This window comes from Lepeophtheirus salmonis, chromosome 1 (assembly GCF_016086655.4).
Source record: "Lepeophtheirus salmonis chromosome 1, UVic_Lsal_1.4, whole genome shotgun sequence".
NCBI lineage: Eukaryota > Metazoa > Arthropoda > Copepoda > Siphonostomatoida > Caligidae > Lepeophtheirus > Lepeophtheirus salmonis.
Window position 1 is genome coordinate 39831582 of NC_052131.2, and position 15792 is coordinate 39847373.

The window sequence follows — 15792 nt, forward strand, 5'->3', positions numbered from 1 at the left end:
TGACCAGTGGAATCTTATCAACCGTGTAGGTGAGGTGGCAGTTTTTCCTGACGTTTCTTGACTATTCCACGGTACAGTTTTATTATCTTGTTGTTTGTGCGTTGTGCGAATCATATCGCCTATACTTTACCTTTTGACATCCATCTAAAAAATGAATGCACCGATTTTAGTCAGATGTAGCTCATTTTAACGCTAATATTCTCCGAATTATAGTGTAAGAAAACCTTGAAACCTAGTTCTCAAATGAGACCTACCTGACATTATAAAAATGGAAGTACGATTTGATGCCGCAGAGCGTATATCGTACTACCTTGTGATTGGAACGAAAAAAAAAAGAAATTGAAAGGAACACTGAACAGAACCCCAAAATAGAGGAACACTTACAAGCCTGCCTTAAATAATTATTAATTACTCATTCTAAATAGTAAATACTAAATATAATTAAAGAAAAGATTAAGGGTATTTCAGATCCAATTATGAAAGCTATATTTGACTCCATCTTTTCAGTGTTCAGGTAAAGTCTTAGTCCTTATGCTTCGGGTCTATGATAAAATAACTAATGCCTGGATCTACCTGAAGTCTCCGTCTAAGGGAAGATATCCCTGCCAATAGTTATTGTCCTTGAACGTATGACCAGATTTTCTATTTTAAGGAAACATACTTTTTTAAATAGATTTAACCATAAATTTTGAACGATGTAAATGGTCTTAAAATGTTCAATTTGGACATGAAGATTTTGCTTTTTTTTTCATTCTTAACTCTCTGTTAAATGATCAGTACTGTACTTAAAAGAGGTTTAAAAGGCCCAATGTTTTCCCAAAATTTACGTTAAAATGGGACACTCCAGTAAGGATTCAATATTTTTTTATATGACATATTGTAGACTTTGAATTGAAAAACAAAAAAAAACCTCTTATGATTTTGATATCATTCAAATCCACGTATATTTATGATCATAATATATTAATTCATCTTTTGACTTGGAGTGAGTTTGTTGATTCATTGAACACTGTTAATGTTAATTTTTAATGATTCAGTGAAACATAACACCTTGATATTTCTCTATATATCTATGATATCATTGATCAAAAGTGTATACATGTTCAGTTTCAAATTGACTCAAAAAATATTTTTTCCACAGTTTAACAAAATAAACATCTTCGAGTTAATTTATGCCTCATATTTCATCCCTTGTTAGTGATTATATCATAATAAATTATACTCATACATATTCCAACATTTATTTTACTATATGTAAATGCATTGCCGAATGTATAACTTGAATAACAAAGTTATGTAGCCCACGATAAATAAATTATCAACTATTTTCCTTACGGCTGAATGCTCTTTTCAAACAGGATTTTTTGAAATACAAAATATCAAAAACAAGGTATTTTGGTAATGGATATTATTAGTTATGTTTAATGAACGACGTAATTGGACCATCTTTTGTTATTTTTGTCCACTCCATAGACTGAAATATCCTTGCATTACCTTGTATGTATCATAATTTTGCTACACTTTCAATAAATATCTATTCATAATTATCACATTCCCCCTGAATTCAATTTTTTGGGAAAGGTACTTCATTTGTTTCTGAGTTATAAACAAATTCCAAAACTAAAAATCAAGGTCTTAAAGAATATTTTGTATATGATCTTATAATTTATCTTCTTTAAAGATGGATATGAATAAGGGAGTTAGAAGGGGAGAGGGGGATATGTCTAATATATTAAAAATAATAATGGCAAGTTTAATATTGATTTCTTTAACAACTATTTTACATTATTAATCTACAGGCATAAAAAGTATTTAATTTTTCAACTCTTTCTATCAGATTATATTTGAAAACTAATAAAGGGTACATAAAGTTTTCTATTACTTAAACTTTTCGAACAGGATGTGTGGAAATAGAAAATATCTAAAAACAAGGTATTTTTTTTTTGGATATTAGTTACACTTCACTTTTTATAGCTATCAAAAGTATATATTTTCCCAACTGATACTCGTGTATTATATGTAAGAACTTATAAGGGCACTTATATTTTATATTGCTAAGATATCTAATTTAGCAAGGGCGTCCGCAGGGAGTGAGCTGGAGGTGGTAGAATTTTCCCCTTTTACTATACTTTTTTTGGTCAGGATGAAAATTATTAGAGCAAAATATAAGTAAAAAATTTTTTATTGAAAAATTTCTTTTCCGAATATGGCCATTCGGAAAAACTATATAATATTTTTTTAAAAATTATGAATAGCTATGAATTTTTGAAATTTATCTCGGAAAAATTACATTTTTGTTAATAGCTATAGATTTGGGAATATTTTCCAAAAATTTTAGTTTATTTTTTTGTAAATAGTTATAGATATTTGAATTATTTTTTGGTAAATTTAGTATATGATTTTTTTTATTTTTTTAAATTAAAATTTTTTGTGAGTAGCTATGAACATTTGAAATATTTTATCAAACAATTTAATATTTGAAATATTATTTTTGAAAGTTTTTGGGAATAGCTATGGATTTTTTTGGAGCTTTTTCCCGAAAAAAAATTATTTTTGATTTATTTTTAAAGTCCTAAAACCAACCCCTAAAATGTAATTATATAAAACATGTATTTTAATTTATTTACTAAATTTATTATTTAAATACACAAGATAATACATTCGTCCTTGATTTTAAAAATTTCATATTATTATATAAATTAAACTTTATACATACATAATTCTATAAAAAATCTTGGTATTTTTGGGATAATTTGTCTCTATATATCTGTACGGTTCAAATGGTATGTTGTAATGGACTATTTTTTAGTTGATTGAATTTATTTAAAATAAGGGATATTTCATTCAAAATACTTAACTAATTAAAACAAGCAAATAAACAAAAAAAAAAAAAAAAAAAAAAAAAAAAAAACAGTACCAATAAATTTTTAAATCAAAAATACAAAAGTAAAAAAGATTTCAGATTAGATGTGTCATTTTTCATTCGCCCAGTTACTCAAACAATAAGCGTTCCTTTCACATCAAACCTCTTCACCATGAAAGTGTCGTTACTTCTTGCTACATAAAGAATAAATTTGGCTGTACTAAATATTATTCTCGAGTTTTGCAATATATATGCTTGGTTTGTAGCGTGTAGTAATTAAGTGGAATCGAATGCATCTCTAAAAACTAATTGTATATGTTTATTATATATTACAAATTAACATATAACAATTTGAGTGAAATTCAAGGTTAATAGACATACAAGGTTGTACCAAAACGCTTTTCCGACTAATGTTTGACTTCTACCACGCTTTTTATGTTGTTAGTATCCCGTTGGTATTCTCTATGACGTTGAAATCAGTCTATTTGCCCACGGTACATCAAATTGAAAATTTGCCCACTTACCTGAGGGTCTAACCTTGTATTTTTATTAGCTGTGTTGAAATTAAAAATAGATATGGTTGATTTTTTTAGGTGAAAATATTGATCTCTTGGCCTTATGGGTAAAAAATCATTTTTTTGATTTATACAATAAAATAATAAAACAAATATCTATTAAATGGTTTTTAAAGTAGATTGATATCTTCAAAAACATTCAAAATACAGTTGAGACTGAAACTCCAGAAGCCTCCAAATTCTGAACCCAATAGCAAAAAAGATTTAAATTTTGGAGTTTTAAGTTCTTAACTAATATTAAATTTAAAAAAAAAAAATAAAGATGGTGCTGTTTTCGAGTGATTGATTTGCTTGGAATGAACTGTTAGTGATTAAAAAAAGATCTTTAATTATACTATTTGATTTCCGCTTAAACAATATAAATAAATACGACACTTTGAAAAAGTTTTTGTTTTTGGGTGGCAGTGTGATTTTATTCTGAAAATTTATGATAAATTTGATTTTAAATTGTTTAAAAATTAAGTGTATTTTTTAAAAATATTTGAACACTAACAATGTAATCATCATTGTATCTCTCAGCCTTTCCTCCAAAAAGAACAAGACAAAAAGGCCCAAAATACTCTGTAGTTAGCCTATTTTTCACTACTTTTGAACGGTTCTTCATTTTATATCAATGAATAATTCATAGCTTAAATTCGAGTCAATTATTCGAGTCAAACCAACCACCTTTCAGAAGGTTATTAAGTAGTTGAAAAATCGGCTGCTGACAAAAGAATACAATTTTAGTGAAGTTCTTTCTTTTTGACTCATCAGTGTTCTGAACGTTGAGTGGTAGAATTTGATGTAGCTTTTGCTAATCTATAGTAATTTTTATACTGTTATTGAATAATAATTCCATAGTTACCAATAATTGTCTTACTAAAAATTGATTTTGGTCCTTTTTTTTTTAAATGAAAACGAGATCTTATGACTAGAGTTGAGATGTTTGTAATGAAAAAACTTTCTTCAAAAATTAGAAAAGAAAAAAACGGTTGTTGTGTGTGCTCATTCTTCTTTTATATTCATTATTTAATATGTCGTCGTGGTGTTAACTTCTCCCTCTGAGGAAACATTATTCCCCATAATGTTGTAAATTGTTTTAAAAATGCATATTACAGTGTATATTTTTAAATTAAATATTCTAGAATAGTCACTCGGCAGAGTGTAAAACCTTCGCCTGAAAATCAAATTGAGTCATGTACCTCAATTTTTTCAAAAGTTATAGTCAATTATCCATTTTTAAATAACGTTTTGTGTTACCTTGACCTCTCAAAATTTAATGGCCTCTTACTTTGACAATCTATAATCTTTGTACCAAGTTTGATCAGAATCAATCATTAACTTTCGCCCTAATTCTGTTGAATAATAAACAAACAGAGGCAAAAACATAGCCTTTGTGGGCGGAGATAATTACAATATTTTCCCTGCACTAATGCTAATTAATTTTTTAATTAAAATTTCTTGCACCACTGCATAATTTGATCGAGTGGCCATTTTTTTCGGAAATATATCCTTTGTTTTCTTTTAACATTTATTTTCACAGTGATAATTTTTCACAAATTTATTCCTTCCTCTAGCCCACCCCCTGCAAAGTGGCCGGTTATAGCAGTAATTCATAGTCTCGCTTTCACCTTCCCCTCTTTTTCTTACGAAAGTTTCAACTATGAGATACAATTAATATAACGACATGTAAAAATAATATAATATTTACTTTTTTTTATGTTTTTGAAAACTTCAATTGTTTTATATTTTAATTAATTTTTGAAATTATTTTGTCTTATTAAATCCGATTTTGCAATGATAGTTTGCATAAGCTATCAAATTTCCATCCATCCCTTCCTTCTATTTTCTCTTAATACAAAAAATGTATTTGATGATTTAATTATAAAACTATGTACGTTAGAGCAAATATAATTAGTCTAAATGATCATTTCTTTGTGAGCCACGGGATTTTGGTAGTTATTTGACTAAAGATTTTAAAAATAATTTTTGTTTCGAAAAATCTATGATAAAAACTCTTAAATATCGTTTTCAAATTTGAATTAATTTATGGTAGAGGTCCTGTGAATACTTTAATGAGTCTAAAATGTAAAAAAAAAAAAAATAGCAAGATAATTATTTACTTTTAAAAATAAAGTTACTTTAAAATTTGGGAACTGTTGAGTGCTAATATTACATATTTAATCAAAAAGTGTTTTTAATGTATGTTTCTAAGACCCAACAAATCAAATGATCACTTAAAATACAAAACAATCAGTTTTGCTTATATGATCCTATGCCAATAGTCTGAATTAAGTGTTATAATATTAAAACCATGCAATTTCTTCCATGCATTACTGCTAATTTGTAATTGATATTTAAGAGTTTCAGTAAAAGATTTTTCGGAAAAAGTAAATATTTGATCAAGTGTCTAGAAAAAAACATCATAAAGAAAACCCGATGTTACAAAAAAAAGGATCTTCCTAATATGCATGAAGTGTAATAGGAATCCGTCTTAAAATATGAATATGTTTAGCAGTCAGAGGAAACGTATCTTGTACATATTTATCTTTATGAACATATATGTATGTGCATAGTTAATATATACGCGAACCGGTTCAAAAATTTCATAACTAACTTCATGAAGAATGAGCATTACAATAGTTTAGTTAACATTGTCAGTTTATTCAAGACGCATTTGAATACTTATTATAATAATATTAAAAAAAAATAGTTATTAAAGACGTATAATATAAAATGAAGGACATCAATGCTAATCTTCAAAATCTGCAAGATGATCATCTCTATCATTTGGGAATCCATTATACGAAGGAAGAATTGAAAGAAAAATTCGGAGATGTTAAGGTAAGACTCCTGCATTATTTTTATTACCACCTTCAAATATGTCATATTTTTTGTGTGAATTAGTTTGTTTGCATGGGAGGAACGGAGCATCGCATGGAATCTTTTGCAAAGTATTTGGTGAAAGAGCTCAACTACAAACTTCCAACAGGAGTTTGTCTTGAGAATATATCCCTTTCATCCCATAGGTGATTATTTATAATAATTCATTAGCCATATTTACATACATTTATTTTACTCAAAATAGATTTGCAATGTATAAAGTCGGCTCGGTCATCTCTGTGTCTCATGGCATGGGTGCTCCTTCACTAAGTATACTTTTGAACGAACTTATTAAACTCCTTCACTATGCTGAGGCAAAGGATCCTATATTTATACGTATTGGAACAAGTGGCGGCTTAGGACACGATCCTGGAACCTTGATTGTGACAAGACGACCAGTGAATCCGGATCTTTCATATGAATACAAGACTGTACGTAATTAGTTCTTTCACATCTAGGTCTATAAATATCCTTGTTTCCTTCAGCTAATACTCGGAAAGGAGCGTGAATTCCCAGCTGTACTTGATGAGAAAGTAGCGAAAGAACTGTGTGACTTGGGCGAACAAATTGGATTCAAAATTACATCTGGAGACACTGTCTGTTGTAATGACTTCTATGAAGGTCAGGGACGATTGGATGGACCTTTCTGTGACTATGGAGAAAGTGATAAAATGTCATATTTGGGCTGGCTTAAGAAGCATGGAGTCTCTAATATCGAAATGGAATCAGTGGCATTTGGTGCCATTACACATAGGGCTGGTATTCGTAGCGGGATTGTGTGTGTCGCATTTGTAAACCGATTAAATGGGGATCAGTTGACGAATAATAAAGAGGATTTGGAAGCATGGCAGTTAAGGCCTCAAAAGCTTGTAACTGCCTACATAAAAAAGACTTTGAGTCTAAATTAATTGCAATATACAGTAGTACCTTCACGCACGAGTATAATCTGTTCCGTAGCCGAACTCGTATATCAAATCAATCAAACAAAGAATACAACACAAGATAGATGAGACTCATAATTAAAGACAATACAAACAGGTTAACGGCCTGAACTTGTTAACTTTATTAGTATGTTTGGTCGGTGTATATCGAGACTCCACTTAAATTAATTGATAATTGTTTTTAATTATTTAATAATGTCGATTCAGTTTTGTATTATATTTCTATAAACTAATTTATTTTGAAAAATGAATATATGTTTTAACATCAATTTAAGAAACTTCCTTTATTGGAATTACATTAATGACGGTTTGAGGTGTTGGACTCACTCTAAGACGAGTCTCAATTTTATTAAGAGACAACATTCTAAGAAAATGGAAAAAATCCAACACAGCTACTCCCATAAGGAGCCCCACATAGCCCCCAATGTCTCCCACTAACTTGGTAAAAGTATATAAATATTGTTCCTCGGAGTAAACAATTCTGTCATCAAAGCTTAATGTTTGTGCCCATAGCCCATTGCCAGTGTAGTTCATTGTATTTGATACTCCAGTTTTGGAAACAAGAAAGATACAAGGTGCCTTACATAGTTGATTTTGTTTCTCCTGAATCTTTTCCCCTTCTATCAAGGCCTTTTGAATAAGATCTGAATCTCTACAAATATTTGAGTTATCTACTTTTATCCAAGGTGCTCGACACTGAAGTTTGTTCCGAATCAATCTTTTGAAATAACGAATGTAGCATAAATCAAATTTCTCCTGAGAGCAGGACATGCTTTGATCAAAAAAATTTCGAAAGGGATTCGTTTCCTTAGATTTGTCAATCAGTTTAAATTCTTCAAAGGTAATCTAAAGAAGCATATACATGATTACACTTTGTCAACGTATTTGACTTCATAACAACAAACCTGATTCTCCACTAGAGAATTAGGCTCCATGATAATGACAATATGGGTGTTGACATTCATAAACTGCCCTTCAGGATGAATAAATATCCGAGTAGGGATTTTGCTGGGGGAAAATGAAAAAATCAATTAATTAAATGTAAAATAAAAATAGCCTAACTCTCACAAAGACATATGAATGTTATTGATACCCAAAGCCCGAAGAGTACGACTCGGATAGATGGTGTAGCATTTACCGTATTCTTTATGCCGCTGTTCCATTAGAGACGGGTCCTTGTTCGAGGTATTAATAGAGGAAATTGAGAGTCCAGTGATGGGATGGGGTCTAAAAAGATCCATGGATATTTCTGAAAAGACATCATCTGGCTACAAAAAGAAATGATAATATATTATGCCGTTATATATGGGGAAAAGTAGTATTCACTCGTAATGTCAAATCCTCATAGAGTTCCTCGGGAGACTTGAAGGAGTTATTGCTCATCCAAGAGGCATCATAGTCCGCTTCAGAGCTAAATCCATTCTCTACCAAAACTTGCGCTCGATATTTCCTTTCTGAAGAGCAAACAGAGATTGCTGGGAAGGTGGACTCAATTTGAGAATGGATGGAGGTTTTCATGTATGTGGGAGCATCAATGAATTTTATTAGGCATTGTGATACTTGAATCATCATAAAAATGAAGAGTGTGAAAACAAAGGAATAGTATGCAACTGAAACAAGGGCATACATCCATTTGACAAAATCAATTTTTCTACGAAACTCCCACATCCGGAATCCAACTAAAAATCTCTTGTCGTCATTTAAAAAAGAACACTAATCATTTCTCCATCAAGTTCTTTATGTTTTTATTATAGAGAGAGAAATACATTAAATATAGATATATTTTGACAGGAATAGCTCATAAATACATATGTACTTGGATGAAATCTTATATTTATTTCAAATTTTATAATATTTCAATCTTTGAACCTTTGGCATCTGTACAATTATATATTGTAAAAAGTCAATATTTTAAATTGAAATATGTCAAAATTATTTAGAGTACATCATTCGTACTTAAACAAGTTTATATTGAAAAAAATAATATATATTATGAATGCATATGTTTGCTCATACATTCATTTATAAAATATATATAACTAATTTAATATTATTAGAGATAAAACTTTAGCTTTTTGTTGAGAATTTTTTATCATTTTTGTTGAGAATTTTTTATCATTTTTGTTAAAAAGAAATTAATGTTAGTGAAAAATATTGATTCATGATTTTTTTTTTTTTTTTTTTTTACTTTACAATGTCAAATAAAGTGTTTTCCAATAAGAGGTGTTATTTTGAATAGCCCACTATTTCAGTAGATGTCGCTTTTAAAGCTCTAATTTTTTATATTTGACAGATTTAAACTATGCCAGTAAAAAATTGAAACGGCACACGCTTCAACATTGCTTTGAAATTATTAAAATTCACTATAAAAATGGGGAAAACATGGTAGAGACGGTTCGTAAAACTAAAACATTTTTGGGTATTCGTGAAGCACCTTGTCGGACAGCAATACAGAAATTTGTTGAAAAATTCGAGCTGTTAGGACAGATTAGTGGTGTAAAGAGTAAAACCCGTACACGTTACTCAAGAACTATTGAGAATATTGCTGCTGTAGCCCAAAGCGCTGAATAAAACCCAGGTTTGTCCATTCCTTGTTGTTCATTGGAATTGGGTATTACACCGTATTGTGCATAGAGTCTTCAGGCTTATAAAGTTCAGTTAACAAAATAACTCAATCCGGCCAATCATCAACAACGTCGTGTCTTAGATGATCAATGGTTTTTATGGCCGTTATTTGATGGTGTTGATTTGGACAATGTTTACTTTCAACAAGATACACACAACACAAACAACAAAATCATTGTTCTTTTACGGGATTTTTTTTTTTCAGATTGTGTTATTTCTCGAAGAGGTGATCGAAATTGGCCACCAATATATTGTGATTTAATACCATGCGACTTCTTCCTATTAGGGACACGTGAAAGATAAGGTCTACACCAACATCCCATCGTCCATTCAATACCTTTAAGATGGAATTTGTGAAAGTATTGAGGGCATACTACAGCCACTTTGCGATTTGGTGATGGAAAATTTTAAAAAAAGTATACCTTTTTCTTTACATTGAATAAAACATCGGATCATTTATCTCAAAAAAATGCAATTTTCCTTTTGAATATCAAAATAACAGCTCTTATTAGAAAACCCTATATGATAATGGACAACTTTAATAATGTCTATAATAGGTAGCAAAAAATAATGAATTAATGTAATAAGGATTACAAAATAGTATGCACAAATAAACATATTTATTCTTCCATTATTATGTAAGCCTCTTATTATTTCTATTCGTAATTCGAGGCCACAGTTTTGCAGTTGATTGTATGTAAAAAGAGAGTGCACTGTACAGGGGAATAATAAAAAGGCTGGACCTATACATACGTACATTCAAAACCAGTTATCCATAAAATATGTCTTGCAAGTATGTAAAAATAAATGAAAAAAGAAAATCAAAGTGGTAACCCTGACAACTTGAACAATGTTTCGGGGGAGAGAAGCTTCGCTGTGATTAAGTTTTATTAGATTAGATAAAGCAACTAACACTCGTCCTAAAATTATCGGACTTAACAAAAAAATATTTCATACAAAATGAACTTTTTTTAAATTGTTATTATTGTACAATATTTGCTTTATGGAGCGGAATTTCTAATACACTTTTTAAGCCATTGCTTAGGTTGAAAAATATTTTTCTACGTCAAGAAGTAGTGTAAAATTAAAACACGAAATTGTTTTTGAGCCATTGTTTCAGAAATAACAAAAGTAACGTCACACTTAGCACAATAACTCACAAACTAACGAATAGATTGTCATGAAATGGAGAGCTGTCTTTTTGAAGGTTGGCACTAACTGAAAATAAGCTGACTTGAAAACAATAGCGCCAATTATGTGTGAAGCCCGGGACTTTTCAACCTATATGTTTTGAAGGGAAGGAAATAAATACAAGTTCCACTTCGTATCTAGCATGTGCATAGGCAGGAATTACTCCGATGTCTATCCTCAATTCCATTCCTTGTCCAACAAGGACTGGGACTTATAACTCCGAAGGTTGTAAAGCCTATTTATGCCAACAAAAGCTGTCTACAAGGACAATAATAGAGATTACTTAGAAGAAAATTTGCCATGATTTTTTACTTGAAATCGAACAGCAAGGAGCTACGATTCATTCAAAATTTCTCAAAGTTTATACAAACAGTTCAAAAAACACTTTCTCTCACATTCCGTTTCCTTAGATTTGTTTACAAATATTAAATATGTAGGCAATCTGTATCAAACCCACTTTTCTTTCAAAATCATAGATAGCAATTATCCTCAAGCTTCCAAAAACATCCTTCAATGGCAGTAAATCGTCCTTACAATGTATTGCTTGATCAAATGCGTCTTGGATCGAATGTGGGATATCCTCTGCTCTTTTATTGTTCATAAATATCTTCTGGGAGTCGCTTATAATGTACGAAAAATTCCCATGATTAGTCGTTTGTTGAAGACTCCGATGAGAATTTTGTATGAAGGATATAGTTATGTTATCGGTCTATACAGACTATGTAGTTATATGCAATCAATTTTTATCTTTTTTTCGGTATTCAAGTCAGTATTCTTTCACTTATAAGTCCTGGCAAAAACCCTTTTTCAAGATTTTACGATCCAGCACTTCCAGTATATGTGCTTGTTTCGAAACAAATCTATGATGTCTTAAGGTAATTAGCTATCACCACATAACCTCCACTTAAAACAAAAGCAATAGGTATTGACGAAACTACTCTCAATACACCTGCACAGGTTTTTATTAATATTCGACAACTCTTTTACCTATTGTTGACGGGTCTCTCAAAACGGTGTAAGGATCGTTTTCTACTTTTAAATCAATTTAAAATCTCCATGCGTTGATAGATTAGCTTCTTCAATACCCCTCTTGATTGTATCGTCGTTGGTAAGATATCTAATTAGAGATTTGGAGATAGATAAATGATGGAGTTATACCCAGAGCTTTATTTAAATCTAAATTTTTCGAGTCCCAGTCAAGGGTATGAGTCCTCCTCATTCCAAGTCTTTATTGTAACAAGTACCAGTCCTGTTCGAGTCGAGTACAAGGAAAAATTACCTACGTTCAGACTCTAGAACTAAAGTTCTGGTTTGTTCCTCATGAACTGCGAATGCATCGTCGTATTGTGGATGTAAGAATATCCCTTGTTTGCAACTTATATTATTCAAGGTAGGAAAATTGGTAAAATCTTCGCTTAACATTTGTATGGTCTCAAATAGAAATGATTGAACATACGACATAAGAATGATACAAAATCTTACTGACAAGATATATTTTGAAAAGTTATTTCATCATTCCATTAATATTATGATTGATTTTTTTTTTTGTCAACCAGTAATATGTGTATTCTTGAAATCCTATATAAATAGGGGTTCTAAGGCCCTTCCCACATGACATTTTACTCTTAGTATGGCAATTATCCGTACCATTTAAAATTAAAGTACCTATTTAAATATCTATTGATGTGGAATAGGCTCTCAGTAGAGCGCAAACCTCCACCTTTGCTCATTTGTCCTAAATGATTTATTAGGACAACTAATAAATTTCTGAGTGTTTTTCGCTACATATCTCACAATTAATTTATTGCATCAAAAAAAAAAATGGAAGGTTTTAGTATACCTAAAGGTTAAGTTTACACTACAAAAAAGTATATTTACAGTTTGGTGTTTGGTGAAGCCAGTTGTGTGTTACAGTGTTTCAAAATACAAGTGACAAAAGAGAGAATTCGATACATTCTTCAGTATCACTACGACCAAAGTGAAAAGGGGAGAGCAGGCAGCCAAACATATTTGAACTGTTTATGATCCCCTTACAGTATTGAACGCAGCAGCAAAGTGGTGATTCCAACGATTCCGTTCTGTTAATATGGACGTTTGAGATGAGATACGCTCTGGTAGGTCAATCATCGAAAATATCGATAAAATAATGGAAATTGTCGAGTTGGATATGCATGAATGCACATATTTCATCGCCCAGGAACTGAAGATAAGGCAAAAAAAAAAAATCCAGCCTTTTGCATAAGACTAGTCTTAAAAAGAAGCTCGATGTTTTGGTGCCATACGAATTGACGGAAAATTATCTTTTAGATCCATTTATTGTTTGCAACTCTTTGCTGAAACGTAAAGGAAAATGACGATGAAAAATGGGTCCTATACGAGAACAGTAGCCGAAAAAGATTTTTGTTGAAGCACAATAAAGCGGCTCAAACGATTGCTAAGCTCGGATTAACCACCAAGAATGTTATGCTTTGTGTTTGGTAGTATTGGAAAGGAATCATCCACAATGAGCTGCTCTCATCGGGCAAAAACACACAATTTAGATTTAAATCTAAATTATTTGATTCTAGGGTCGCCTCTAAGTCTAATTTTATAGAAATAAGCTACCCTTAATCTTATTTTATACCCTTTAAGCATTTTTAAATTAATTATCTTAAATTAATCCTAAAAACGAAAAACTAATATATACTGATATATATATATATATATTCAAAATTCATATATAGAGCAAACACCAAATAATGACCGAAAAAGCAACATAATATGAATTAAACAAAGATGTAGTGTATTTTCCATAGCGATAAAATAAATAGAGTGATGATGTGAAGAAGTAGTAAACGTCGTCAAAAAAAAAAAAAAAAATAGTTCACAAAAAATTTCGAATTGTAATAGCTTTGTATGTTAAAAAAATATGTAGAAGGCGCTTCAAATACCTTTATTTTTTGAATGTTTATTGTAGTAATTATAATATATTACCATAATTATATTAATTTAGAGATATCACTAGGTAAATAAAGTATTTTTGAAAATATTATTTTATGAAGTATATTAATATTTCATTCCATTTTTTGAAATTTAAATATTAATTATTTTATTTTGTTTTCAAAATATTAAATATAGATTTGGGAGATTATTTTGACTCTAATTCAATTTAAGAATTAATTTATTATTGATTATATATATATCTTATTTAAATAAAATATGTACATGTAGTAATGATGTGGAGGTTGATGTGATGTAATGACATTGTGCCTTTAATTTGAAAAAAAAAGGTTGAAACTTATAGCAGGGGATATTATGCTTTCGAATGTTTTTCTGCTGTCGCGGCGTCAAAGAATTTATCTGTACTAACTAATACTGGGCAAAAAGATAGAAAAATACAGAAAAAACGCTACCATATATATTTTTTTTCTTCACATCATTTTTCCCATTTGACAGAAGAGGTTGAAAGAGGATAAAAAAGCTAGCCGTTAACAATGTTATATATAAATATCATAAGAACAAAAAGCAACTTTAAATATGATTTAAATTGAAATGAATAAACAAATATATAAGGTAGCGTTGACAAATTCGCTGAAATGAAATGTTCCGCATAATTACAAAAAATATTTAAGAAGATATGCAATGCTTATTGCTAGTAGGATCGATGTCTGGATCAATGTTATTAAAACAAGGTTAGGGAACAAGATAATTGCTGCCCAACACAGCTGACCTATTAAGTAACTTTTTTACTTTTTATTTGTATAAATGTAATACATATTAATTAAAAAATGCAGTTTAAAAGTTGTCAAAGAATTGGTTGCTGGACATTAAACGAATTTAACTATATCCAACCTCATAAAGAATGATTTTATTAAATGTAATACATTATTAGAATATAACCCATTATTAATTACTCCTATTAAATCCATAATTTAATATAATACATTATTATATTTTTTTATATTATTGATACGTGATATTATATAACTTTACAGATACGTCATTGAGACTCTTCCATGTTAAAATTTATATTATACTGATAGTATATTATGTTGGTAAATTATGAAGAGGAGTTGTCACCAATTCTAAATTCTTCATTTACTTCAACAATCAAGAGTTATCATTTGTATTCCGATAGATGATGTCAATGTTCTAGCCTTTTACATTCTTTGGTTTCATTTATCAATCATTATTATTAATTAATACACTACTGTATCTTCTAAACATCTTTACATTACCCTTCGATTTGGTTCGACTTATTAATAAGCAAAGAAGTGAATAGCTTAGATTTCTGTTATTTTTTGTTTTATATTGAGCAGAATAATTCTTAATATATACTAAATTTCTTAATATCGCGGGTAAAGCTGAGAAAACCTACTTTAGTATGCTTTAATCTTAAAAATTTAATACTTTTAATTTTATACTCTAATTTATTAATTATAGTCTCTAAAAAAATTGGCCAGTCCTAATAATATTTTTAGAAATACGCATGAAATATGTAATGTGGAACTTTATTTAAAGGAACTCACAGACTTTCATTAATTATTTTATTTTAATTATTCAATAATAATTTAAACTAAATTTAAAATTTAATCAAAATTATTAGCTTTTTTTAAGGCATTTTGTAAAGTTATTATATAAGGTATATTCTTTAATTTTAGCTAGGTTAAAATACTTTATTTTTTATTTTTAAAAATTAGCTTCTAAATAAAAAACTTTTTTTAGTAATTTTTTGACATATTTTGTAGGAATTTTA

The 15792-nt window shown here is 29.6% G+C and overlaps 2 protein-coding genes across 2 annotated transcripts; one reads left to right on the top strand and one right to left on the bottom strand.

The window, feature by feature from the left end:
• Positions 1–6032: 6032 nt before the first annotated feature.
• Positions 6033–7510, top strand: LOC121128060 (uridine and thymidine phosphorylase). Its single transcript, XM_040723631.2, has 4 exons — positions 6033–6261; positions 6325–6446; positions 6506–6731; positions 6786–7510. The coding sequence occupies exons 1-4, from the start codon at positions 6154–6156 to the stop codon at positions 7206–7208; spliced, it is 879 nt and encodes a 292-aa protein (XP_040579565.1). The 5' UTR covers positions 6033–6153; the 3' UTR covers positions 7209–7510.
• Positions 7438–8996, bottom strand: LOC121128050 (uncharacterized). Its single transcript, XM_040723621.2, has 4 exons — positions 8568–8996; positions 8310–8509; positions 8147–8249; positions 7438–8087 (listed from the first exon to the last, which is right to left on the bottom strand). The coding sequence occupies exons 1-4, from the start codon at positions 8907–8909 to the stop codon at positions 7512–7514; spliced, it is 1221 nt and encodes a 406-aa protein (XP_040579555.1). The 5' UTR covers positions 8910–8996; the 3' UTR covers positions 7438–7511.
• Positions 8997–15792: the final 6796 nt, after the last annotated feature.

What these genes read in the sequence shown, in the direction of transcription:
- LOC121128060 (XM_040723631.2), top strand. Translation starts at nt 6,154, where the DNA reads ATGAAGGACATCAATGCTAATCTTCAAAATCTGCAAGATGATCATCTC. An exon ending in AAAAATTCGGAGATGTTAAG is followed by an intron (nt 6,262 to 6,324) that starts GTAAGACTCCTG and finishes TGTGTGAATTAG; the next exon opens with TTTGTTTGCATGGGAGGAAC. An exon ending in TTTCATATGAATACAAGACT is followed by an intron (nt 6,732 to 6,785) that starts GTACGTAATTAG and finishes TGTTTCCTTCAG; the next exon opens with CTAATACTCGGAAAGGAGCG.
- LOC121128050 (XM_040723621.2), bottom strand. Translation starts at nt 8,909, where the DNA reads ATGTGGGAGTTTCGTAGAAAAATTGATTTTGTCAAATGGATGTATGCC. An exon ending in ATGAGGATTTGACATTACGA is followed by an intron (nt 8,510 to 8,567) that starts GTGAATACTACT and finishes TTCTTTTTGTAG; the next exon opens with CCAGATGATGTCTTTTCAGA. An exon ending in ATTCTCTAGTGGAGAATCAG is followed by an intron (nt 8,088 to 8,146) that starts GTTTGTTGTTAT and finishes ATGCTTCTTTAG; the next exon opens with ATTACCTTTGAAGAATTTAA.